This window comes from Penicillium taxi (genome assembly GCF_028828555.1).
Source record: "Penicillium taxi strain IBT 34144 chromosome Unknown utg000005l_segment0_segment0, whole genome shotgun sequence".
NCBI lineage: Eukaryota > Fungi > Ascomycota > Eurotiomycetes > Eurotiales > Aspergillaceae > Penicillium > Penicillium taxi.
Window position 1 is genome coordinate 664,380 of NW_026643207.1, and position 26,139 is coordinate 690,518.

At 45.4% G+C, this 26,139-nt stretch overlaps 12 protein-coding genes across 12 annotated transcripts; 7 read left to right on the forward strand and 5 right to left on the reverse strand.

Moving 5' to 3' along the window:
• Nucleotides 1–541: 541 nt before the first annotated feature.
• N7495_007621 (uncharacterized protein) lies at nt 542–891 on the reverse strand (the record flags this gene model as incomplete). Its single annotated transcript, XM_057210272.1, has 2 exons — nt 542–724; nt 778–891. The coding sequence occupies 2 exons, from the start codon at nt 889–891 to the stop codon at nt 542–544; spliced, it is 297 nt and encodes a 98-aa protein (XP_057059815.1).
• A 1-nt stretch (nt 892) lies between these two features.
• Nucleotides 893–1,726, reverse strand: N7495_007622 (DUF1115 domain protein; the record flags this gene model as incomplete). Its single annotated transcript, XM_057210273.1, has 1 exon — nt 893–1,726. The coding sequence occupies one exon, from the start codon at nt 1,724–1,726 to the stop codon at nt 893–895; it is 834 nt and encodes a 277-aa protein (XP_057059816.1).
• A 3,444-nt stretch (nt 1,727–5,170) lies between these two features.
• N7495_007623 (uncharacterized protein) lies at nt 5,171–5,754 on the forward strand (the record flags this gene model as incomplete). The annotated part of the gene is made up of 2 exons (XM_057210274.1): nt 5,171–5,630; nt 5,666–5,754. The coding sequence occupies 2 exons, from the start codon at nt 5,171–5,173 to the stop codon at nt 5,752–5,754; spliced, it is 549 nt and encodes a 182-aa protein (XP_057059817.1).
• A 2,437-nt stretch (nt 5,755–8,191) lies between these two features.
• abp2 (putative ARS binding protein Abp2) lies at nt 8,192–10,529 on the reverse strand (the record flags this gene model as incomplete). The annotated part of the gene is made up of 2 exons (XM_057210275.1): nt 8,192–9,853; nt 9,900–10,529. The coding sequence occupies 2 exons, from the start codon at nt 10,527–10,529 to the stop codon at nt 8,192–8,194; spliced, it is 2,292 nt and encodes a 763-aa protein (XP_057059818.1).
• A 600-nt stretch (nt 10,530–11,129) lies between these two features.
• N7495_007625 (uncharacterized protein) lies at nt 11,130–13,247 on the forward strand (the record flags this gene model as incomplete). The annotated part of the gene is made up of 1 exon (XM_057210276.1): nt 11,130–13,247. One exon carries the CDS (start codon nt 11,130–11,132, stop codon nt 13,245–13,247), a length of 2,118 nt encoding a protein of 705 aa, XP_057059819.1.
• Nucleotides 13,248–13,711: 464 nt separating this feature from the next.
• N7495_007626 (WW domain-containing protein) lies at nt 13,712–14,154 on the forward strand (the record flags this gene model as incomplete). The annotated part of the gene is made up of 2 exons (XM_057210277.1): nt 13,712–13,779; nt 13,836–14,154. The coding sequence occupies 2 exons, from the start codon at nt 13,712–13,714 to the stop codon at nt 14,152–14,154; spliced, it is 387 nt and encodes a 128-aa protein (XP_057059820.1).
• Nucleotides 14,155–14,359: 205 nt separating this feature from the next.
• On the forward strand, nt 14,360–15,253 carry N7495_007627 (uncharacterized protein; the record flags this gene model as incomplete). Its single annotated transcript, XM_057210278.1, has 1 exon — nt 14,360–15,253. The coding sequence occupies one exon, from the start codon at nt 14,360–14,362 to the stop codon at nt 15,251–15,253; it is 894 nt and encodes a 297-aa protein (XP_057059821.1).
• Nucleotides 15,254–15,822: 569 nt separating this feature from the next.
• On the reverse strand, nt 15,823–16,779 carry N7495_007628 (uncharacterized protein; the record flags this gene model as incomplete). Its single annotated transcript, XM_057210279.1, has 2 exons — nt 15,823–16,632; nt 16,684–16,779. The coding sequence occupies 2 exons, from the start codon at nt 16,777–16,779 to the stop codon at nt 15,823–15,825; spliced, it is 906 nt and encodes a 301-aa protein (XP_057059822.1).
• Nucleotides 16,780–17,603: 824 nt separating this feature from the next.
• N7495_007629 (ketohexokinase) lies at nt 17,604–18,835 on the forward strand (the record flags this gene model as incomplete). Its single annotated transcript, XM_057210280.1, has 6 exons — nt 17,604–17,650; nt 17,707–18,088; nt 18,160–18,318; nt 18,371–18,432; nt 18,501–18,611; nt 18,667–18,835. 6 exons carry the CDS (start codon nt 17,604–17,606, stop codon nt 18,833–18,835), a joined length of 930 nt encoding a protein of 309 aa, XP_057059823.1.
• A 204-nt stretch (nt 18,836–19,039) lies between these two features.
• Nucleotides 19,040–20,200, forward strand: N7495_007630 (ribosome biogenesis protein BRX1; the record flags this gene model as incomplete). The annotated part of the gene is made up of 2 exons (XM_057210281.1): nt 19,040–19,281; nt 19,357–20,200. 2 exons carry the CDS (start codon nt 19,040–19,042, stop codon nt 20,198–20,200), a joined length of 1,086 nt encoding a protein of 361 aa, XP_057059824.1.
• Nucleotides 20,201–21,103: 903 nt separating this feature from the next.
• On the reverse strand, nt 21,104–21,983 carry N7495_007631 (Rab family GTPase; the record flags this gene model as incomplete). The annotated part of the gene is made up of 5 exons (XM_057210282.1): nt 21,104–21,231; nt 21,285–21,365; nt 21,424–21,813; nt 21,897–21,909; nt 21,963–21,983. 5 exons carry the CDS (start codon nt 21,981–21,983, stop codon nt 21,104–21,106), a joined length of 633 nt encoding a protein of 210 aa, XP_057059825.1.
• Nucleotides 21,984–22,491: 508 nt separating this feature from the next.
• Nucleotides 22,492–26,025, forward strand: N7495_007632 (uncharacterized protein; the record flags this gene model as incomplete). The annotated part of the gene is made up of 6 exons (XM_057210283.1): nt 22,492–23,569; nt 24,050–24,204; nt 24,255–24,489; nt 24,583–25,085; nt 25,139–25,491; nt 25,548–26,025. 6 exons carry the CDS (start codon nt 22,492–22,494, stop codon nt 26,023–26,025), a joined length of 2,802 nt encoding a protein of 933 aa, XP_057059826.1.
• Between the last annotated feature and the right edge of the window lie 114 nt (nt 26,026–26,139).

The window sequence follows — 26,139 nt, forward strand, 5'->3', positions numbered from 1 at the left end:
CAAACACAAAAACCTCTATACTTACTTTAGCTCCTCACAGATATTGCCATACTTGAACAGGAAAGCCTGTCATAGTTCGTCGCCACATGCCATGGTGGAAGAACTTTCTCCAGCCTGAAGCGGCAGCTTGCTTTGCTGCAAGGACGCTGGTAATCTCCTTCTATTCGGCAATGATAAGTGGATCATCAATATTATCGCCAGCTTGGATCCTAGTGAGGATCGTAATGGCCTCCTCAGTATGATTCATCTTTGCAAACTATAGAGGGGAGCGAGGCAAGAATGGTAGGCCAATAATAAGCAGAACACAAAGCATGGATTGTAAAGCTCAAGCAAGACGGAAGGACCATCACAATGAAAGAGCAGCCATATCAACGATGAATATAATGAAGATACCCCATTCTATGGCAAGTTGTTGAATGATAATGACAGAGCCACATTTGTCCTTCTTGGTAATTTTAGCAAAGTACACAGAAACCTGGGATGATGTAATTCCAACGCATACGCCATTGAGGATTCTACCAGCCAGCAAAAGCCCAAATCCTCAGGCTCCGGCTTGGCTGTTCGAATCAGCCACCAGAAACAGGCAAAGAATAGAGAGTCGACGGCCAATTCGATTGGAGATTGGACCGGAAATTATTGAGCCCGTGACAGAGTCTGCAGCAAGGGCATAATTGATAGTACATTGGCGAATACCATGGGGGCTATGGAAGTGTTCGATGTACTGCTGTGTACTGATGATGGCACTCATCGAACTGATATCAAAACCGAACAACATACCACCCACTGTCGCCACGTAAGACTGTAAGCGTCGCTAGTTGGTGGAAACACTCCACAGTCGAGGCTCAAGCCGTCGTCGCTTTGACGAGACTGCTCACAGCCCATTGGCGACATTTCAAAATATCACCTTTTCGAATGCCTCTTGTAGACCTTTGGACCCTAACCAAGCCTCTAATGCCTGCATGTCACCCCGGTTGGCCCGCTGTCCACCGCGTTCGCCTAGCGAGTCGGTAATCTCCTCCATCCCCGTGAACACTCTTTGAATGTCCTCTTCACGGAATCTTTCGCTGACTTTTTTCTGATAGCTGGGAATGTCTCCCCATGAATTGGTCTTGATGAAGCTCATATAGGCATCAATCTCCTCCGACGCACCCTCAAGACATAATACTCCTGGCTTACCCGCCAGAACAAATCCGGTTAAAAAGTAGCCCGGTGCGAGATTCACCATATCGTCCCTCTTCTTACGGGTTGATAGCGACGGGAAATAGAACCAGACTCTCACAGTCGGACGTAGATCGGTCTCTTCCGAAGCTGCTGTTAGAGATTGCCTGTTTTCAAGAAAGCGACCGACTTCTGATTGGATATACTCAAATGCTTCTAGAGCGTCGTCTTGAGGAATTAAAGCAGAAAGCTTAGCTACCTCGGCTTTAGACATCCAGTCTGGTTGTCGAAGCAAAAAGCCTAAAGATGGCGGCTGGTCAATTGTCGGATCTTCGCATTGTAATGGCACAGAAATGTTCAAATGAACTGTTCTTTTTCCATCTTCAATTGGGAGCAGTACAGCGAGAGATATGCTTGGAGGAATAGCATCTATCGATATAGAACTTGGGTCCTGACACCAATCCCGGACTCTCTCAACGCACTGGAGTGTGGATTCAGGGATTTCTAGCTCGCCCGGAGAGGGAAACATAGCTGTTATGAGATCATATGTAGAAATTTGGGCCTCCATCATTTCCACCGGTAAGAGTGACGTTTGATTAACATTTTGGAAAGCCATTTTTCGATAAACTGTGTTTACTCCTTAATGAAGAAATTGTTGTCCCGATCGGCAAATGTAAAATTGCTTATGTAATATCACCGATCCTCCGGAGAATTTATAGGGACACCATGTTTCTTATGCACCGCACCGTTGGTCCCGTAAAGGTGTCACTTATTCCGCTTCATCGTCGCTGACTCACGGTCCACGGATTACTATAAGGCTGACACTTGTCCAAAAGTCTATTTCTATCTCAATGAAATGGGCCCAGCTACATTTCATCCTACTTTCAGGACTTCACTCACGATAAGTTCAAATAAAAGCAATATTGATGAACTATTTCTCAAATACAGCGAGTTCAAATTCTGTGAGCTACTCTGAAGAGCTATAGCCCCAAGTAATCAAAGGTCAAAGGAAAAAAGATGGTCGATTGAATGGGTTTTGTAAGTGTGGAAAGGTTGATAAGAAAACAACCTTGATTCATGTAAACCCAAGTCATCTCGGCTTCTGCTGAGTCCTTCGCTGTAAAGCCATCACTTTCAGATGCCTGATAAATTCATTTACAGGAAGGTGTGCCGCCACTAAGAGCCTTGAACTTGTCGGTCCCAAACGTTGAACCTGAATAATCTCAAGGCTCAAAATCCTCTTGAGTCTCATCATTTGAATTCATCCAAGTCGAGTAGGGGAGGGGACATAGCAATACATAGGCCAAGATCTGTGCGTTCTTCTGAAAGCCCCGAAGATATAAGTGGCATTGAAGGGGACGACGAAAGGGAAAGCTGACAATATACAAATGGAAGAAGAGGACAGGAATTCTCTCAACACCGCTTTAGAAGTCGATCAGCAAGAGATTCTAAAAATGATACAGGTGTCTATAATGATGAAGTTAGTCACTTATTAAAGTGCACACGGAACTTCTGCAATAAGTCCGATGGGAGAATTATGATGCAAGGCTGAGAGGCTGTTGGCCTATTCTTAAAACTAAAGGCGTCATTAGGAGGAAGAAAAGCTTTTGTGTTTAAGGGTAAACAACTTAGGGCGACCTATGACACACCATGACACTCAAGCCAAGAGAGGAATTGTACTAGACATAAAGCTGAGAGGTATGAATAAATCCAATAATTATGGAAACCGAGAGTGACTCCCCTTTACTAACAATTCTATATTCTTTGAAATTTATCTTCTTCTAAGTTGTTATACACAACGAATGTACGCCGTCATAACTAGAGTGTACTCAGTAGGCAATGTTCTAGCCCCAGATCCTGTGATGTCACAACTCCGACTTCCACGGAACTTAAGATAAAATAGATCCACATTGATTTTGGCGCTAGATCTAAAGTAGTTAAGTTAGTCCAAGGGACAAGTAGGTCCCATAGGGCTGATGAGTCAGCTACCCATACTCCGTAACAACTTTCCGCAGAGCGAGAGCCTTGTTTCTTATTTCCTCTCTTTTCCTCACTTTTCCTCAAACCTCGTCAAATTTCCTCAAATTTCCCTCAGATAATGGAACCCTTACAGAAACTCCAAGGAAATCCTTACAGCAGCCTTGAAGTTTCCCACCCCTTTGAAAACAAATCCGAAGTGCCCGATCCAGAAATCTCATCAATCAGGGTCGCTTCAGCAAACCAGGCTCTCATAACCATTGAAGACTGCAATTTTGAACAGCCAACATCCTTTCCTCAAGCTAACCGATGTGTCAAAGCACCTTGGAGACTCCCTCCTCACATTGCTGGAAAACCGCGACTGGTGTCAGATCAACTTTCTTTCGAAAGAAGTGTCTCATTGAACTGAAGATGCCAACTGAACAGCATGAAGTTGCCACGTGATGGATCAACGATCAAGTTATTGAATGGGTCATTGCCGGTGACCTCAGCGTAGCTGAGCGTCGAGATTTAGACAATGCGGTCAGTCCCACTTTAACAATGCGCTTCGGTAGTTATATCGACGATTTAAAATTCCTAACTACATCATGCACCCTGTTCAATCACTAAGCAATACCCCAACGGTGTCTTTAGATGTCGGTTAGACCAAGAGCTTACGAAGCCTTCAGAAAAATGCACGGCTTCTTCTAGAGGGGGTGGCCCAAACGCTAACCGGGTTATTTTGATCAAGTTCTCCAATCACCGATATGGCGTTTTTGCGGACCTTGAGTTATGGGGCAAGAATTTGGCTGGGTTGGCTCAGTGCATCGACACCTGGGAAATCTTCCCAACGCCAGCATCCCACATACCACAAGCAATCAAGCCCCTACCCTCACTCTTGAAAAGGGAGATAGTTGAATTGAATGTTCAAGCAGACCGAAACGGCGCCGACTAACTCCCGTTAGACATCGTCCGTCTACGCACTATTGCCAAGGCCAGATTGGCCCGTTCAGGATACACCGCTTTCCCAAGGCAGCGTGACCTCGTTCCATTTCTTTTGTCCTTTCCACTTGTTCCCCCAGCCTCTATGAGTCTATTCCCTAATGTTCTTTGCTTGGCTCTATTCACTTTCTATTTACCTCTTTCAGTGTTTTTGATTATTTTTGATTACTCTTAACATCTTATAGGTTAAGCTTTGACTTTTTTGGGGAGTTTATCGCTTCGAAATTCTTACCTCTACTTATCATTCTGCGCCAAATTTGTATGTATGAAACGCAGAAAGTTTAATGGAAAAGCAGTTTTCTCTACATGTTATGCATTTCTCTATTTTTAAACCAGGTTGACAAGAAGTAAAAAGTTAAAACGTGAAAATGAAATGCAGCCTGGCCGCAATAGAGCACCATTAGAAAAAGTTATAAAAGAAAATACACTCTACCTCCTTCATCCTCACCTTTGTACACCCTTGTCGTCGTCCACCTCATCCTCTTTATCGTTGTCGAAGTCTACTTCTGAGGAACTCAATTCAACTACCGATTTAGCTTGTAGGTTGTCGTGTGATACCCCGTACCTGTGAACCCCTTAAAGATGTGGGCAAATAGCAGAATTTATCTTATAACACTATGTAATTTTGAAACTAGAAATTCATACAGTAACACTGCCTCATCTTTCCTTCCTGGTTCTCCACTATTCTGGAATAGGGCTATATACCCAGATGCCTATGTAGCCTCGGACTCTAGATATTCAAGGTCCTGGAAGCAGAGAATTTCATATAATGACTATGGGTTTTCAAACGCTGAGGATATGCTTAGCTAAGAAAACGCAGCTATAACTATCTTACAACGCCGGCGATGTAACGGCTATGTTGACGCCGCGAGCACTCATGTGTTATCTGTGGGGTTGAAAAAAAAATCTCCCATTCGACTTTTTCCCATCTTCTTCACATTCTGGAATACAGTTTTCTTCTTTCAAAAACAATCATAACCACGTCTTCTTTTTGTTAGGTATCACTTACAATCAACCCTTTCATCCTTTCAGAGTCAACCCTCCTATTTTCCTGATGTCAGAAGATCTTCAGCTGCCCGTTATCCCTGAGATAACAAATACGGTCAATAACGCTCCTCCAGTTTGCTCGGATGAGGATCATATCGAGTTTGCGCGCCTTATTATCCCTGTGATGACACCTGTTGCGGTTGAAGACGCTACTTTGGTTGAGGATGCTCCATCTCCTCACTCGGACTATCGTGTCAAATCTGACTCGCTATCCATCCAGTCAATGGATTTTATTGCAGGTCCAGATCAGGTGCTCAGCGCAAGTGATAAATATACTCTCATCAGCTTGTGCCTTGACCGTAAGAAGTCTGGAACCTTCGCAAGCCAGTCAAAACGCTTTTGGCTGGACATATCTACCACTTTTTTCCACGTTTTTCACTCTTTGTATCAGTGGCAACTTTGCCGAGAATACATGGTGAATTGGGAATCTCGAGACACCAACTCCCCGGACCCCTATACAACCTCAAGTATGCAAGGTGAATCCGATCACTCCAAAACTTAGGACACGAAGGCAGCATAAATGCTCACCATCATGAGAGCGGCAGTGACTCCTCTTCAGAGGACGAGGAGTATAAAGATGGGAAGCTATAGGCCTTACTTTGCATTCATAATTTTCAACCAGGGGATATCTAAGTATTGATCCCAATTCATAACTTCCAAGATTATCACTGGAGCTTCACGACATCCCAGATGGCCTTATGCTAGTACATATGTAGGTTTGTACTAGTAATGCCAATTTTTCCAGAGCTATGGTCTTACATTTAGGAAGAAGAATTTAGTTCCAGGTTCGTACATATATACCTAGGTATAAAGTATTGGTGCTTGAAATTATCAGCAGAGATATTACTTAGATAATAAGTAGAGTACAGGGGTAAAAGCCTTGTAATCGAAGTAAGAACTGCTCATAGATCATAACAATATGCCTATCTGGGCACTTGCATTTCAGTAATTGATTCCAATGATGCGCTATTGTGCAGAAGGCCGGGTCAGGACACAAGATTCCTTGAAGGGTTACCAGGGAATAGTCTAAGTAAAGTGAGATGAGCTCCCAGTTCTTTTTCTGGGGTTATATACTGAGTTACTAGGGGCGAGTGAAGATGAGCAGACAGGAAATATGGATACTTATCCATACCAGAGTTGGGACCTTTAGAGACGCGCCCTACTCAGGTAGCTTATGACAATGTTGGAACCAATGGAATCTGGTTTGCTGAAGTGAATGAACTCAGGAAGTGAATGAAACTAGTGGAATCGGGGCATATCCGATTCCATCGCGGGAACTTAGAATGAACACACATCTTACCGCATAACTTATTACACGTACAACGTAGTAGTAATAGTACATCTAGATTCCTGTGAACCGACAGACAACCTATATGAATCTTCGTTTATAAAACAATTCATACTCCACTCAGAGATAGAAATTTGAGCAAAGATGAAATTGCAGAGATTTCCCTTCAATACATCTTGAATCTGGAGGTCATAGGATCGATTCTAGGAGCTTTTTCAATGGGAAGTAACATACCACCTGGCATTGAAACATCTGAATCAAGTATAAGTTCAAAGGCTCTCTTACAGGATTTCCCAGATATTCATTATTCTCCAGGGCTATTTAAGTGTATCTCTGACAGGGATAAATGAATTGTCGAACATAGATCCACGAATGGATGCACCTTACAAGCCTCTTCATTATGCAGCAGTTAATTGTCAATAATGGATAGAATTCTAATTTTTCTTAGGCATTCTTCGAAGAAAAGAGCTATCTTTAGGGGGTCGGATGTATTTATACTCCGACCTAGGTTGTTGATTCATACCTAAATTCATATAATCCAAGTTTACCACCTAGACAATTATGATAATAATTAAACTTTGTTCATATGCGAGAATTTCAATTTGAGTACAATTAATCTTCAAAATTGTGACTAATCATTCTTTCGGTGGCTGCTTCTATTGTATTCTTATAATTTGAGACTGCCCACCCTCGGGCCGGCCCGTCCCGAGGATGGAACCGTTAAGGTACGAATGCTAAAACTATCAACACCCCTCGACCTTCTCGAGCCAACGCTCCACTGTAATAACATAGTCATCGAGACTAAACAAACTATTATTGGTGAAATGCCGTGTCACCACTGCCAGTATAAAGTTAAGATTACTGTATTATCAGCATTCTGGGCAAAGATCGTGGTATGAACCAATTTACTCCGAGTTGTATGAAGGAAGTCGATTGAGAAAGTTCTCGGAGTCGATCCCAGGGCCTCCATATTCAAATTATTTGCTTATCAGTCGCTAATTTGAACAAATATTTGTGGAGCGGGTCGGATAATGCAGTATCCCCCTCTTGCCTTTTACCAGACGGGGCTCATTTCTGCCCAACATGCTTCACTATTCATTCTTTGGACCCAAAAATACAAAATAGGATCACCTTTTTTGCTTCTCTTTTTTGCTACATGGGAAAAAAAAATCCCTTATTGTATCTTGACTCGCTTTTTTTACACTTAAGGCCTCCGGAATATGGTATGAGCGAAGTTGGATATGCGTGGTCATAATCTTGGGTGTGTGGGACTAGGTACCTAATTAGGCTCCGTAGTTTCTACTAAATAAATCATGATATGTGGACCAGCAGGTAGCTAAGATTAATTGAGAAGAAAGTACATATTCAGGTATTAAACGGAATTTTATCAATTTGTTTCGACATAAAATTGATTCAGTTAACAAAATTTCCCAGGACAAGATCGTCAATTACACAAATGTCCTACATTGAGGAGTTACATTCATCGATGATTGCTGGAGAAAAGAAACAAACTCGGAGTCAGCCACATAGATTACCATTTCCAACCTTGGAAGTTTATGTTTAAAAGTTGATATGTTGAAATGCTATCTACCTAGGTAATTCAGATGTGGAAGAATAACCGCAAAGAAATATCCCAAAGACTCTTTAGAGCTGTAAGGTGGATGGGGTATCGAAAGGCAAGAACGCTAAGAGAACGAATTCCAAGGTTGTATCCAAGTTCATCATGAGACTAAAACAAGGTCAAATATCCGCCATAACTGATTCAACAATCTTACGCTTATATTGTGACAAAGCACGATCTTTCTTTTGCATCTGTGCTCGGAGTTTTAGATAGCGCTGTCTCCAGGTAACTTCGGTCCCCTCAGAAATGGCCTGGTCCAGATCATCGTCTTCAAGATCAAAGCCAGCAAGAGCGTTGTTTACAGAGGACTGGATTGGAGGCTCCCGATTTGTGACAGAGTTTGCGCGGAGACCAATTCCGGTAGATCCGGGATTGAGATTGCCCAGCAATATCTGCATTGAAAAATGACCTGAGGGTTTATACTCAAACGAAACACGGTAATTAGTTCCACCAGGAAGTTCATTAGAGGTATTGGCCCTGCCACTATCGTGAGGAGCCCCGTATGTATTTTCGACATGCACAAACATAGTCATTGGCTTTGCATTCGTAAAACCAAAATGGTGGCCCATACCAAGGTTTAAGACGAGAAATATCGAAAATATATCGATTGGAAGTTGCGAATAGACGGTAGACAAGTTACCAATCATCGCTGAAGCCAAGGAATGGGCTTCTTCGGCACTGAAGGGTAACGCCCTCCCTGTAATGCGGGCACGGAAAAGTTCATTGGATAATATGCGAATTATGTCATCCATTGATATTTTTGGAGCAGTGGTCGTGATTTCTGGGAAGTTCGTGGCGCCATTATGGCCGAATGCGCTTGCGTTATTCGCTTGCGGAGGGGACTCATCAGATGGGAGGCCTTGAGAAATGACGGCACCGTTCACTCCATTAACCAGTAAGGCCGGGGGCGAGGCAAGCCTTACAGGTGCCCCCATATGCTGTGGAACTTGCAGTTGAAGCTTACTTGGTCTCCCATTATTTTGAGGAGTCGGTGATTGGTTATATGACGAGTGTGTGACAGGATTCGAAGGGTGTTGATCAACCACAAATGGAGAAGATTGATGGGTAGGAATTTGTGGAACCTGGGAAGATTCTCGACTCTGATTGACATGGAAGGTTGAAAATGATCCAGTTGAGGGTTTGTTGGGTGGTCTTCCTCGACTTTTACCCACAGATAATCCACTGTTATTTGTCCAAGCGGATGACACAGCGGGGCCATGTTTGCGCTTGGAGCGATTTTTGTCACTGGAGGATGGAGTCACAGCAGAGCGTGGCTCCGTGTGCATGAGACTCTGAGATGGTTGGGTACCTCTTGGAATGATAGCAGACTGGGGATAGCCAACTGGAGACACCTCCCGATCCGGCAGTCTCCAGCGTAGATCTTGGGGTTGTTGATCAGATGTACTTGTGGGGGGAAATGAGGTCGTGGCTGTCATCCAGGGGTCATCGTCTGGAAATGCACTGAAAGGAATGGCACTTTGTGGGAAGGTAACTGAATGACGATGGAAGCCACTTTGCTGTAGAGCAGCGGCAGATGTATCTAATGAGGGCCGCTTGGCTGATTTATCTTCCTCCGATTCCCTCTCATCGGCCCTTTTCCTGCCGCGCTTAGGCTTCCATTGAGGCACGAGCGCTCGAATGGCTAGATCTTCCTCCAAAGCAACGCCATCACGAATTTCACTGACAAATGGACCTGAAGGGGGAAGCTGAGTGAAGTACGAATGAGGATGTCCCAAACAATACTCAAAGAAGGCATCAACATGCATTGCACGCATCCAACGCTAAATTTTATTAGACATACCATATAATTAAGATTTAGAGACATACCTTGAGCCGAACAGCATACTGCTGGACTTTCTGTGTACTTTGCTTCTTTTCCATTGACGGAGGCTCTACACCAAGCTCAATAGCTAGTTGAATCCAGGTTTTCAGCTCCTTACTCTCAAGCTTCCGAATAAGCTCAAAAAGTGTGAATACACTGAAGCTTTTTCCATCACTGCGAGGGGGACAGCGAAATGTCTTTCGGAGCTCAGATTTGTCGACTGAAGATGGGACATTGGGATTGCAATAGAGGATAAACATCACATAAGCGTCGTCAATTGTCTCGTCTGTGATTTCACGAGATGGCAAACCCCGAGATTCCGCATGGTCAACTGCGTCCTTGCCCTGATGCTGGCGCATGGGATCAAAAACTGGCGGGGACATGGACGGCCCAGACTGAGTTGATGATGGAGGTATAGCTGACCGAATTACTCTCGGCGAAGAACGCAAGCTTCGCGGTGTTTCTTTCCGATGCATTTGAGGGGATTTATTAGTTTCATTTTGACTGCGAGCGCTACCTAGTGATGAAGCACTTTGAAGCGTAGACTCGAGTGTCGGTGGGTACTGCGCATATTGTTGAACAACGATTTGAGACGTATTCAGATCGCCACAATTCGAACGATCCGTCGAGTCCATTGTTACAGGATAGGTTGGTTCCCTGAAGCCTACCGAGTCATACGACCCCGTGAAGCCCTGTGTACCTAGCTAATATGGTGTGTAGAACAATGGCAAGTGAAAGCGATCTCATGAGGGTTGCATCAAATAATTATCATTGCCGGTAAGGTATGTAAAGGTGGGTTTAAATTTATAAGTGTAAATTTATATTATGCTGCGCACAACAGATAAATCAGAATTAGAATGGGGGTCCAGGGGGGGGATTATGAAGTGAATCTGAAGAGCAGCGCTTCCAGCCACCTTGAGGGGCTATTTGTTTCGTTGTTTCTATTCTAGGCACAACTTAAATAGGAAAGGCGTAGTTGCCTTAGGGAGCGGGGTTTGATACCTAAGGTGTCAGTTAATCCACTAGTCCCAAATTGGTATAGTAAAGGTGTTTCTTATCGATAACATAGGCTGATCGCTGCATCCGACATGAATCTCCACCTCTCTTCTTTAACTATCAAGATTCTGCAACCTTTTACTTTTGATTGTGTCTCTTGCTTATTAGCCTCTGCAACGGCTTATCGCCGTTGCCAGCGCTTCTTACTATCTCACATTTCTTCCACATTTTCATCGATCATGGCACCTCGAAGCTCGGCTCGGCGTTCAGTTCGCCATACCCGCAAACCGGTTGTCAGCTATCATGAATCTTCAGACGATTCTGAAGATACTGAAGATAAAGCAGAAGAAATATATACTACTCAGCAACGCTCGAACGGAAACAGCGGGCGGCGTATATCGGATTCTCTACGCCCACGCGGTGCCCAACCCCCATCTTATCGCGAAGCCTCCGCAGCCTCCGATGTGAGTATGGAAGGAGTGATAGATAGCAGTGAATTGAGTGTCCATGGTGCTACCTCTTTTCATTCAGCATCAAACTCAGCGTCTGGGCCCACTGCACCAATCTCCGCTGTTGCTGTTCGTGTGTCGAAGCGTCCTCGTGGGTCAGCACCCCGTTCAGCACCATCCAAGCTAAAGCAGACCAAAAGGCCGCTTCAACAAACTTCCAAGCAGCTTGAAGGTTCCAGAAAGCGAGTTAAAATTAGCTTGGATGATTCCGTGATCCAAGGTCCTGGAGTGATCCAAACATTGCCATATCATGTCCTTTTGGCCATCTTTATGCACATTGCCCAGCCGCCTATTGCTGAACTAACCAACACAGGCACAGCATTGAGATCACCATATGCTGGACCTCTTATTGGGATCTCCCTATTATGCCGAGCCTTTCACGAACCGGCTCTCTCTGCGCTTTACTACAGTCCTCCAGTGACATATTCTGTCAAGGCCCATGGTCTCTTGAGCCTGCTTCAAAGCCCACGGGATTCACAAAGTATCAATTATGCAGGAAAAATCAAAGAACTTCATCTCGATGCAGAGAGCATTTTGTTTCTCAAGGGCGGAGCCCGGGGATATTTCGACCTGGCCGAGTTGCTTCAAAAAACCCCGCTTGTTCACACCTTACGGCTCTATCACCATTCGGATGCGATTTTTGGGCTACCAGATTGGGAGCTTTCAATTTCCAAGTGGGTCTACACGGAAAGAATATTCACCGCCATTGATGCGAGTGGGCTTCGCCTTCGAAAATGGGAGTGGAACGGTCGGTTCTTTGACTCGAAACAAATTATGCCTTTCATGCTCCGTCAGAACGCACAAGCCTCTTTTCAGAGTTTGAAAGATGTTCGTCTGGTTCATATCAGAAGCGATGGCCACAATGGGCTCAAGGAAATTGCTTTTGCCAATTCGCTCAAAGTCTTGCCCCAACTTGAACGCCTAGAATTCCACGAATGCAGCGCAGTGAACGAGGTCTTCCTCCAGCTGCTGCCATCGACACTCGTTTCCCTGCATATCTCTAACTGCGACCGCATTTACTCTGAGATACTTGGAAATTATTTGGAGTCCCATGGCAACAATATTCGGGAGTTGATTCTTTGTCACAACCGACATCTCAACATGGCCTTTGTAGTCAATCTTGGCAAATATTGCCCGAACCTGGAAAGGTTTAAGATGGATATTTCCATGTACGACACGTCTAACTATCATAATATCGAACCTCATTTCGACGAATTGCTGCCCAGTGGACAGGCTCCCACGTGGCCAAAGAAGTTGCAAGTCGTTGAATTGTTCAATCTTCGGCGCTTAGATGAACCACAAGCGGAGCTATTCTTCCAATCTCTGGTTGACGCAGCTGGGGATCTTCTCGATCTGCGGCACTTGAAGATTGGTGCCATTGTCAATATTGAATGGCGCCGCCGTGCTGAATTTCGTGAACGATGGATTCCCTATCTAGCACACATTTTCTTAAGAAATAGCAATATGAAATCCCTTCAAAATCGACTATTGCCTTCTACTGAGTCGAACCCGGCCGCTAGCACTGACATTCAAACTTTCCCAAAACACGAGCGCAGACGCCAGAGTACACGACTAGCAAATATCCACCAGATTACGCCAAGTCAAAAACTTATCCCTAGCTCGGACTCAGGGTGGATGAGCGGCACCGACTCGCCGTTGAAATGGAACAAGCAGTCTCATCACAATGAACATGTGCATGGAATGTGCAATGTTGTCTCTGTGCGGATCGACAATCAGCGACCCAACGACGTGCAATTCCATGAAGCTGACTTCCTTGACGATGAAGCCAGTGATGATAGTGAATGGGATGGAGAAGACCTTGACATAGAGGACAACCCTGCATGGTAGTGTCTCCCAATCATCCAGTCGCCAGATGTATAACATTCCTCGTTTTATGACTCATATCACAAGCAGGATATATGTTTAGGGGACCGTTTGAATTTTCCGTTTCGTTTCGCCTTCAGTTATTTGAGGGTATTTGGTGTTGGGCCCCAGGTGCAATATGGTCGAACAATATGGTTTTTGGTTGGATGGAGGCGCTGTTTTTCCTTTCACGGACTGGGGAATTCTGATTTCTCAATTATACCCCATCTTTAGTTATTGGAGCTGGAACCACAGCGAAATATCACATTATATGATCAGTATTTATAGTCTCGACAAGAAAGGTTAAATAGCTACTAAGTGATGATCGCCAAGCCCGGAACAGCCCCACAGGATTAGCCTCACGCATCTTGGGCAGCATATCACATCCCCTTCACTCGGGACGCTTTGAGTACTCCCACTCCCTTACATCTATCTCTTTTCTCTTTAAAATGCCGCAGGAGGCTCCAGCAGACACGGCAGGCCCGTCTTCTCCGCCACCCCGATTACCTGAGGGATGGTAAGCTAACTCTAACTCTTATCTGCCCCTCCCCCACTATACCAACATATTTCCAGGCTTGCTCAATGGGAAGGTGTCCAGCGCAAATGGTACTTCGTGCAGAGAACAACGGGCAAGTCGCAATGGGAAATACCAACTGAGCCCATCCTCCTCACCCCTTCTACAACCCCGACGATTATCGGAACCGGTCCCTCCCAACTACCCCCTTCGCGACCATCAACAAATAGCTATAATATGACAGGAGTGAGCCATACGCTAGCCGAGCGGATTGAATCCGCTGCAGATAGTGCGAGAATTTCCGTAGGGAATTATGCTCATTATTTCTGCAAAAAACATTGTCAGAGTGGCACTGATGGTGCAATAGAGCTCCGTTGACGCCCAACTTAATGGAGCTGATAGACAATCACTCCACGAATCTTTGCGGATGATGACAGAATGGCCGACTCATACGTACGATCAAAACGTTGCCTCCGGCGACAGTGCGTCTGGACTAGTACATCTATCCTCATCGATGAGAAGACTGCGGTACGAGTTGCTGACCCTGTACTAGGGACTTCATCCGCACGCAAATCCCGATCCTATGTCCTTTTATCCGGCACAGGCCTATTCCCGTCAGATGATGGGACAGCTACCGACAAGGACAAATACCTTGGGGCGCGTTTGGGGTGATACCATGACTTCTTCAGCCACACATTCGATTGAATACAACGCAGGATATAACCACGACTCTTACCAGGCCTTTGGCTCAGGCTCTCAGCCATCACAGCCTGAATGGCGAACTGGACAGAACACAGGTCTACCACATGCCCCGCCTCAGACGAGTGTGGAAAATTTTGGTTCGTCAAATCAGCCTCATGCATTTTATGGTTCCTACGGTGCCCCGCAAAAAACCGAACATTCTCCGGGTTATTTTGCTTCGCAATCATCGCAACCATCGAATGTTTCGCTTCCTGGGCCTAACTTCAGCACCAACCATCAGGGATTGCCGACAACACGCGACTCTTCCTCAGCTCATTCGCATACCGATATTGACCAGATGCAGTCCTCTCCATGCCACTCCATGACACAATCACGCCCCTATCAAATCACTACATTTCAGCAGCAGGGATCTCATCTCCAAGGATCTCTTGGACAGCCCCCTCCGCATGGATATCTACCGCATTCATCCAATTCGATGCATTACCATAATGAGAATATAGCACACACCCAGCATGGATCAAATTCATCAGTGCACCATAATGGTCCGGGAGCCCAGCTTGACTCTCCTTGCTACCAAGATTCTGGTTACAATTCCAGGGCTCATCATTACTTGCCATATCAGCCACATGGCACTCAACCTGGTGAAGCTACAGCACAGAATGCAGCTCGGCAACCTGATTACAACGATTCTCGTGTCCAGAGACAATGGGGAAGCGCAGATCCCAGGCTATCACGAACCTCAGCTCCTGATTCTCGATTCACCAATGGGTTGTAGGCCTTGTTCATGATACCAACGAATACTCGTGTATCAAGGCCATGAAGTCTTCAGCAAAGGGATTCAGGTTCACGAGCAACCACACGATTATGTTTGCTTTATGGCTTAGTCAGCGATATTGTATAGGATCTAATGTTAGAGATTATTTCTTTTGTCTTTTTTATTTACGTAAAAGCGTTGAGATTACTTGAATTTGCAAATTCAGCCATTCCAGAGCGTTCTTTAGTATAAAGAATTTGTCGGCAAATATATTCATGAACATCCTCGGATCAGGAATATACAAATACTAGGAACATTTCACACTCTACATTACCAAGGTGTATTATCGGTGTTGTCTCACGCATTCATATTCCGCGCTCTTTGAATAAGATAGTGAATTAAGGAGAAAGACAATAATTCAAATCCACGATAGTTCATATTCTTAATTATTTGAGAGATGGCTGTCATTCAAGAAGGCGCAAAGCTACCTAAGTTTGAGAAAAAGAATCATATAAGCCATTGATCTTGACTGCCCGCTCATTTAATTGAATCCCACAAGATATTTTCTTTTTCATACACCTTCGATGACTTTATGCAGTCTGGAAATCATCTATCTCGATGACTATCTCAGGCTTGACCTTCCTTTCCACAGGTGGGGTATTGGTCTTCATATTTGGAGGGGTCACCTCTTTGGAGGCCACTGACTGTTCCCAGTTCTTCACATGGCTATTGCTGAAGACTGGATGCTGAAAGCCATAATTATCCATACCGTCATGCGGGATACGGAATGGCGAGTAAAAAGGTCCAAACGGTGTTGAACTCGACGACGGCATGGATGGAGGTATAGAAGGATTCATTGAATGCGACACATCATGTGGATAGTGCATCTGCGGTAGATAGGCAGGACAGTTCACAGATATGACCTGAGGCCATGAATCTGAGTCTGAACTCTCAGCAAAAGCTTGGGTGTCAGGATTTGTCTGGCTAGGCTCCCTTTTGACAAGTTTGGGAGAGAATTCAGTCTTGAGTGTCTTCATCTTCACGGGTTCCCCATACTGAGTCAAATGGGATTGGTTCAAATGGTAGCCAGGCTCTATCTCCACGGGTACTCCAGACTGCGTCAGATGAGGAGGTTGATAATAGCCGGAGTGAGGATATTTGGAGTCAAAAGACTCCTCAATCTTCACGGCGAATCCAGGCTGGAATTGAAGATGGGCTGAGGATGATGGGTACAAATTGTTCATTCCTAAACTTGGATCGCCCTTTTGCTGCTTCTTGGCGCTTTTCTTCTTGGTCTTGTGTGCCGAGGGCTCCATCTGGTTTCGAAAACGAGAGTATCTCATCCGTGCAGCATGACCATTGGAGATTTCGAGATCTGAGGCAACCTTGTTCCAGTCAATCTATTATCGAATATGAGTGAGTCAGCCATATGATCAGTGAGGAGAATTTACCCGTCTCACACTCTTAAGGTCCAGCTGCTTGAGTATCGCATAGAGGAACTTGGGCGTTGGGCCATCTGTGTCCAAGACTTTGCTTCGTTGACCCATGGTTGAAGTTTGAGGCTGAAGTACCTAACTAGAGCCTGCTAGGTGATGGGGATGAGGGTGAAGCCAAATTGATGAGTTTACAGTGATGGGCTCACTTAACTGCACAAGGAGAGCCCATATATAGCTGATGGATTGGCATTATTAATTGGTACCTAGGTGTGTTTTACCTATGATGTATAGTCATCCTTTCATGAACTTTTCCTATTGGAATCTTGCAAATCTCCTATCTAGATGCTACTTCGTATTTTAAGTGGTGGACTGCAGTGTGCAAGGTTGGTTGCCTATACAAAAGATGACATTGTATCATACTTGACAACACAGTATTGAACGTTTAATAATAGGGTTCTCCATTATCATCTTCCTAAGAAATATTGACTGTACCTTTGTATTGGAAACAATAAAGCCTAAGTAGTTTCCACTGAGATGGAGATGTCAAATGAAAGCTCTATGACAACTCTAACCATGCCACGTAGGCGTCCGGCCTGCAACAATCAGAGCCATTAGAACAAACACTCATCTACTCCTGAGTTAAGGAAACTACTTTGATTTCCAGTTTGATGGCTCTTTAATCTAATTAGTCAAATAATTAAATAATTAAATATAAATGACCATTTATTTATTTATTAACAAACTAGTTAACTAGAAAAGGACATCATGACTAATCGGAGATAGATTAGTCAGGTCCAATCGGTGTATTTTCAGCCTATCGAGCTCACTATCTACATACTCCGTACGCATTTCAATCAAAGCCTTTTCTAAGACTCAATGATTAAAGAGTTCAAGGCTACCTTTGAAGCTGGAACTACAATAATCATACGATCAAAATGTCTTTGGTGGCTATAGGTGCTTGCTATGTGGACACCATTCTCACGTATGTCCCTCACCACGGTGGTTTGGCGGCCTCGGTGTTAACTCATGTGTTTTCAGCACACCACATTATCCTAGCGAGGATGACAAGCAAAGAGCCTCTAATGTGACTCGCCGAAGGGGTGGCAACTGCCCCAACACTTTAGAAGTTCTCCAACAATTGACAAATGAAGAACTGGAATTGAATCTGATAACAGTTTTACCGAAGAGATCATCGGTTGCATCACAACAGATTATTTCCGAACTTGAGCCAGATATCCATCTCGATCACTGTATTTTCAGGGAGCAATTCGAGGAGCCGGCCTCGTGTTATATTATCAAAAGCCTATCAACCGGCAGCAGAACCATTGTGACTTACAATGAGCTTCCGGACATGACTGTGGCGGAGTTTACCCAGGCATTTAATGACTTTTCTTGTGAGAAAACATGGTTTCATTTCGAGGTATGCTAGATGTTGATTCCCATCACTATGAATTCAGTGATCGTTGGAATCATATGCTTATGCCATTTTAGGGTCGAACACCGGACGTAACTCTTGGCTGTATTCAATACGTCCGACAGCGGTTTCCTCTTGCCCGTGTGAGTGTGGAAGTGGAAAGGCCAGGTCGACCGGGACTTCCTCAACTTGCACAAGAAGCAGACGTGGTGTTTTACTCCAAGGCGTGGGCACAGGTAAGATAAGCAATAATGAATATTGTCTTACCATTGTTGATGCCTCAAATAGAGCTGTGGATATACATCGACAGAGGAGTTCTTGCGACAGCAATCAGTAGAAACCCAAGGCCCGTGAGTATGAAAAATTTCAAGAGAGAAAATTTGAAACAAGCTCATTCTTCCAAAACAAAAAATATTAGATCATTGCTGTGCTGTACCTGGGGCGAAGACGGAGCAGGTGCCTTGATGACAGACAAGGAACGTTTTACCCACGTGGCTGCTCAAACTACAGAGAACTTTCGTGTGGTGGAGTAAGTCAAGAAAGTATTTTCAGCCTTTGAACGATATTAAACTGACATTAAGTAGCCCAATCGGTGCTGGCGATACGTTCATTGCTGGAATGCTGTATGCCTTGAACTGCAAACCCCAGTGGGATCTTAGAAGGCAGCTCGAGTTTGCAAATCATATTGCTGGCTTGAAAGTATCTCAGGAAGGATTTTCGGGACTAAACCGGGCATTAGGCTGTTATGATTAAACTACAGCCTCGATGCAAGCTAGAGTCGAGACCCACTTTATCTATCTTACCAACCAATAATATCAATATTTGATAGTCACCACACGTGACACTAGTAATCAGAGGCGGTAGGTAACAAAAAATATTCTGCCAGCAACTTTTCTCGGCACTGAGAAGCTTCTGCATTAATTCCATTTCAGTTAAAACAACTGAAAATTTTACACAATGGCGGCGGTTTACAAGACAGTTTCTAAGAAACAGGCCCGACAAGAGGCTCTGGACTCCGATGACGAGATGGATGTTGAGATGCAGGAGCTCTTAAACGATGCGGACGACACCACCGACAGCGAAGAGGAGGAAGAACTTGAACAGGAGGATCGTGTGGCTGCGGCCAAGAAGCTACTCGCTCAGGGTTTCATGCCCAAAACACGTGTGCTCATTCTGACCTCGCGAGGTGTATCACACCGGTAAGACTATCAGATTCAAGCAGTCGACATCGGTGTAAATTATCATTTTTCTGACGGCAATTTGCGCCCCTCCAGTCACCGACACCTTATGGCAGACCTTTGCGCACTCCTTCCCCATACTCACAAAGAGACAAAGCTTGATACCAAGAAGAAGACTGCTGGATATAACCTCTTGCTGAACTCTCTCGCCGACCTGCACTCCTGCAACATGATTTTCTTCCTCGAGGCCCGTAAAAACGGACAAGATCTCTACCTCTGGCTCTCACGCCCGCCCAACGGCCCTACTATTAAGTTCCACCTTAATAATTTGCACACCATGGCCGAGCTTGGCGCAGGCTTTGCGGGTAACTGCCTGAAGGGCGGCAGAGGAGTGGTAGTTTTCGATAAGTCATTCGATGAGCAGGGCCCCGATATGAGTGCCCCCGGTACTGAATACCGCGGTTTGATCCGAGAGATGCTCCGTGGTATTTTCTGTGTTCCCAAGCGCGGTGTCAAGGGTATGAAGCCTTTTGTCGACCGCGTTATCGGTATTTTCGGCGTTGATGGAAAGATCTGGATTCGCGTCTACGAGATTCGTGAGTCTGAGGCTGGAGGTAAGAAGGACGACACTGTCAAGCCAGTTCCTAAGAACAAAGACTCAGCTCTGCCCGAGGTGTCCCTGGTCGAGATCGGCCCCCGCTTCGTTCTTACTCCCATTGTTATCCTTGAGGGCAGTTTCGGTGGCCCCGTGATCTACGAGAACAAGGAATATGTTAGCCCTAACCAGGTCCGTCGTGAGGTCCGCATGGGCAAGGCTGGCCGTTACTCTGCTCGTCGGGACGTGCAGACAGACCGTGAGGCCAAGCGGACGCAGTTGGGTCTTTCTGATAACTCCTCGCGGAAACCGGATGCTTTGGAAACTCGAAAACTATTCGCATAGGGGCTTGGTGTGTTTTGACATTGCAAATTGTATCGACCCACTCGTGTGATGTTTCGACAGCATGTACATTTGAGGCGACGATATCACGGGTCTGCTATGGCGTCAAGGCAAATTTCTCGTTATTGTTGGTTAATATAAAAAGTATCTTCACATGTTTCATATCTTGGTGTAGTTTGCACTATTCCTATTCCACTATCTAAGCCTTTCCCAGATGGTTCTAGAACATTTGAACGAACCTTGGAAGTAACCTTGGGAGTATACATAAACCATGAAACCCTCATGGCAACGCGCAGCTCCACTTTTATTTGTTGAACGCATATTCTATTACCTTATTTTGCTTTAACCTCACTCTCACTCTCACTCTCACGTTTTCTGTTCATACCGCTCATCTAGAGAAGTCCGTTGGATCCATATAATAGCTAGGTATGGTGGAGCTTTAGGTGGAGAAGCATGCTACGGCGTTACTATGCAAGAAAGGTGAGTCGAGCAAGAGGCAAACAAGAGGCAAGATTAAAACCAAAGAAGATATTTGGGAAGTATTGAATGTAATGATTTCCCGAAAAGACTTCATACCAAACCCAACCAGAGTGACGCCCACCATACTCATTGCACCAACGAATTGAGAACATATCGGAATAACAGGTCCCGGAGGTAAAGTCAATTTCAGTGGGACGCAAGAAAAAAAATGAATTAGAGAAGCGGAGAAGAAAGAAAGAAAAACGGAGGTCCGATTATCGAGAGCGATAGCCCGGGTAAAACACCCATTTCCCCCGTGCTCTCTACCAGATCCTGCCTGTGTATCGTCTCCATATCAAATTAACTAACTCGCAGATCATAACCACCCCCCAATATCTTATCGTAAAAGTAAGAGTGGTTTTTATTGGGGGGTTCATCCCGAATAATCTAGCAGCAGCCCTGCTTCTGCTCATTGTCCTGTGGAGTAAACTCGATCACTGGACGGCGGTCACCAGGCTGATTCTGGCCTGACTCACCGGAGTCAAGGGCCTTGCTCGAGACAATGCGGTAAATTTCTATACTTGATTAGCGATACCAATATTTATGGCTGTTGTTGTCGACGACCAACCTGTGAGGATGTTTTGGAAGGAGAGTTCGACGTTACTAGCGTCGAGGGCGGATGTTTCAATAAAGGACAGGTTGTTCTCGCCTATTGAATATTAGCATTGTCATTTCAAGCTTGAGATTCCTCAGGAACAGGGACCTACTGGCAAACTGCTTGGCTTCCTCGGTGGGGACCGCACGTAGGTGCCGCAAATCACTCTTGTTACCGACCAGCATGATCACAATATTCGAGTCGGCATGGTCTCGCAACTCCTTCAGCCACCGGTTGACATTGTCGTAGGTCTGGTGCTTGCTGATATCATAGACAAGAAGGGCACCGACAGCGCCACGGTAGTAAGCAGAGGTAATTGCACGGTAACGCTCCTGGCCAGCAGTATCCCAGATCTGTGCTTTGATGGTCTTCGAGTCGACGGAAATGGAACGAGTCGCGAACTCCACACCGATAGTCGACTTGGAGTCGAGGTTGAACTCGTTACGGGTGAAGCGACTGAGCAAATTGGATTTACCAACACCGGAGTCTCCGATCAAGACCACTGGTTTTTTGGTTTTTATTAGTATTGCCGAGGACCTGGAGGGGCATGTTGAAGAACTGAGGGGCGGCACGAGGCGACATTACCTTTGAAGAGGAACTGGGGCAACCGTTAGCACCAAACCTAAACATATATAACAGGATTAGACTCACATCATATTCATCGTTGGCCATTTTGAGGTATTTGTGAAAGAAAGTGAAATGAGAAAAAGGGGTGGGGAGGGAAGGAAAACAAATAATGTAGAGGTGCTGATAGGGAGAGAGTGATGCCTCCCCAAGTGGAGTGCCTCCTTAAAGGATCACGTGATGATTTGTTTGCCGCTCGGCACTCATTATTATACGTATGCAGCTACTTTCTTAGTGGCTTTGTTGATATTATTGAATCCTACTGTTGAATGAATATTCCCTTTTCATATATAGTGGTCCATTGACGTGGGATTCTTCAATATTTGTATACATGCTAACTAATTCAAATCACTCGATTATATAATTCGATTATATAATTTATATGTGTACTGGCGTTTTGAGGTTTTTCTATCACATGCATTTGGGCAGTCTTTCACCTTTAACACACTCACCTACTTGCTTTACATCTTGATTTGTTGACACTTTTCCATCAACCCAGCCTGAGACTTTGAGCAATCTCAGTGACTCGGCACTTCAAGCAACTAAGTAGGTTGTCATGGACGACATTGAGATGCCGGATGCTGATGACAGCAATGATTCAGATGTCGATTCCCTGGCATCGACAGCTCCAAGTGAACAGTGTTCAGCATATGAGGTTGAATCAATCCTTGCAGAGCGCAGGGATGAAGATGGCCCTGAGTACCTTGTGAAATGGGCTGGCTATAATATTAATCGCTCAACCTGGGAACCGTTTGACAGTTTTGACTCAGAGGAGACATTGCGGGACTGGAACAAGAGAAAGTCCAATATCCAAAAAGGAACAGAAGCCGCCTTTGATGTTGCCCTCTTTGAAAGACAACAAGATGAAGAGGAAGCTCGCAAGGAAGAGCGGCGCAAAGCTCGACTGGCAAGACGCAACAAGGCTGCGAAACGCAATCGTGGTCATACTCCGGAAGATTCTGACAATCGTCCTATGCTGGAAGATCCCCATCCAGAGAGTCTCCCCTCAGCAATGATAACTATTTCCTCCCCAAAGCTCAATAATAGTCCTGCATTACTTCTGGACTTTCATCACGAGAGGGAGCTTTCAGTGATGTCCACATCCTCGACATTGTTTGTACAACAAGAGCCAACCCAAAATAAGAATGTATCCTCATCCTTACTTGGGAATACATCAGGTTCTGCACCTCGGCCCCCTTTACTGTCTGCAATCCCAGAATCGCTCCAGAAGAAGGTTACATCCTCCCTACGCGACAACAAATCAGGTTCAGGGTCTCGGCCTCCCTCATCAAATGAGCCTTCGACATTGAATCGTCGGCAAAGCACTAGTGTTGGACCCAAAGAGCAGCAAACTTTATCAACGAGAAAGCCAACTATTGCTACAGGTAGCCACCTTCCACGAAATGGTGATGCTTCGCAAGATAAAACATCGGAACCAGTTGGGAAACAGGCTCCAGTGCCTTCAGTGCTTGCATTGCCTGCAGTAACAGCCGTGACTTTCTCTGGCTTTGGCATCGGTCGGCCTATTATTGCTCCGAGAGGCAAGACAGCTCGTCGTGGCAGGTTTCCGGTACGGCAAGTACACGAGGTGAACCGAGTGCCTGATCCTTCTGCTCTCTCCATCATGCGGCCAGGTGAATTCTCTTCTCGTACCGGGCGTAATTTTGAAACTACGGTTTCATCGCATGCAGCTTTGAAGCAGTATCGAACGGACAATCCATCCATTTCTCCACCGTCCATTTCACCTGCAAGCGCTGCACCCTCGGTGAAAAGTGGCCCATATCGTCCCGAACCCCCCGTAAATGAACCTAGACTGGCTTCATGCAAGTTGCCACCTGCTTTGCCAATGAGAGGTTCTACATATCGTCCCAAGAATGAGCGTGTCTTGGCTTCACGAAGATCTCTAGCTGGTCCGCCAAGAGGAGACAGACAACAATGGGATTTGAGACGTGAGACAGACTTTACTTCGCCTTTAGAGACCTATAGCCGTCAAGACTATTTATATAGGACACGGGGGCTACGGGGACCTGGTAGTTCAGATGAGGTCTCAGTACCTACCATAAAATGCCGTTTTTCTTCTAACCGAAGCGAAATCATGGTCCGTGTGTTTTTAGGCCCTGAAAAGACCGATTGTGGTCCTATGCGAGTGTATGGAACACCACTTGCGGTTTACGAACCGCTTTCCAAGCTCAAATCGGGCCCAACGACTGAAATGTGGTTCAAGGAAGAGATGACTGCGGGAGATTTTGCTTTCTTTCAAGACAGTCGGGTAAGTAAACTTTTATCTAAAGCTGATTTTCCTATTAACACGACTTCTAGTCAATCAATCACAGACCTCTGTGCCACGCTTGGTTGGAAGGGTTGAAAGATGCCAATGCACCCTTATTCCGTAAGATGGATTCTCTACGGAATAACGGCCGTGTTGCAATTTTCCGGTTAGGCAATAACTCACAAATTTGGATGGCCTATTCGCCGAATTCCGAGGACGTTAACCGAATCATCAACCCGCACTCAACCGACCATCCAACTGGCCCTGTCAGCTTCACGGTTCTTGGTATATCTCCACAGCTTTCACAGATATTATGTGGGAATTTAAGCGAACCGTTACCCGCGGTCAACGCTAGACATTCACTGACCGAAGTTCCAGGCGTCCCTAGTGCATCTTCGGATCCCAGACGCCAAATTCTGGAACACCACGGAATATCGGACAGCCGTGTTGGAACAGGGAGTACTGAGGCCCCAGCGGTCCCAATCGAATCTTTAAGTGCCCCCCGGCGCCAAATTCTGGAGTTTCAAGGAGAATCCAACGACAGTGCCGGACAAGGAAGACTTGAAGAATTGAGCAGTATGGATATGGATATTTCTCCAACCGATGCGGCTCCAGCGACCATCGACAGTATTCATAATACATCTGCTAAAACCAGGGCAGCGTTCTTTGAGGGAAAGGGCATTTCCATCGATACATTGGCCCTCTCCAAAGATGGCAAGCCTGTGGGGGCTTTCTACTTACACTTCCCTGCGCACGCAGACCAGGAGCTCTCTTTGATCGAGGCTTGGCTCCAAGACCATAAAATGAAATTCTGGTCGAGTCGTAGTTATCCAGGGGACTGGGATTTTCTCGTTAATAACATCAGGCGTGGAGCAGTCATTGTAAGCACATCCCCATATTTTATCTTGTGCAATATGCTGATTTTAAGTTGCAGTTTCATGAAGATTATATTGAGATTGAAACTCTTAGACCCAGGATCCGAAACCTCCTGACAGCGGAATGGAACTTCTGGACTATCAACCTTTCGAAAAGCATTTGCTTTATTGATCAAACATTACACCCACAGGACAGGCATTTTCAGGCGATATTCCCCTGGGGCACTGCTATTCTAGTGACCGAGGTCGTCTTCAAGGAAATTTCACAGATGGCTAAGATAATCACTTGGCTCATGCTGCACGACCCATATGACCCAAAGCTTGGTCCTCTCCACTTGTTCCTCCCACCCAATGCTAAAGAAATAGTCAAAGCTGCTCAGGATAAGTCTGACCTCACTTTTGATTATGTCGAGTAAGTTTGCCACATTTAATTTCCGTGATAACTCTTATTCTAACAATTCACATTAGCCTGGGGATTGTCAGCTTGGCATGTGAGCAATCACACCATGGAGAGGGCATAGCCATGCACCACCTCCGCAATACGATTGACACGATCGATAGGAACTGCATTGATAATTCCGTTTCTGGGAAGGAAGACTCAAGTGTTCCTTTGGATGAGCAAAAAGATCGACTAGTCGAAGCGTTCGCAGGGTTGACTCTTTATTATAAAACACGGATTCGGAAGTCGTTTATTATCGCTGATGCCGGAGAAGAAAGGACAGGAATACGGCCGAAATGGGGTCATGTAAGGGTGCTTGGCTACGACGAGTTTTTCAGAGGATTTCTGGAGACGGAAGACTCTAAGATCAGAAAATATATCGCTAGAAAGGTACATGAGTGTGTCGATGAATGGCACTCACAGCACCCAAAGCTTACACATTTTAGTACCAAAAATGTCTGCCGCCCCCTCCACGAGAAGAAACTCCTCGAGCCGCCCCACGAATAGCTCCAGCCGCAGCATCGAAACTACCACCAGCAGCAGCGACCGCAAACCTCCCTTCTGTTACTTCAAACCCCGCACCAACATTGTCAGCCTGGACAGCAGTGAACTCTTCCTGGA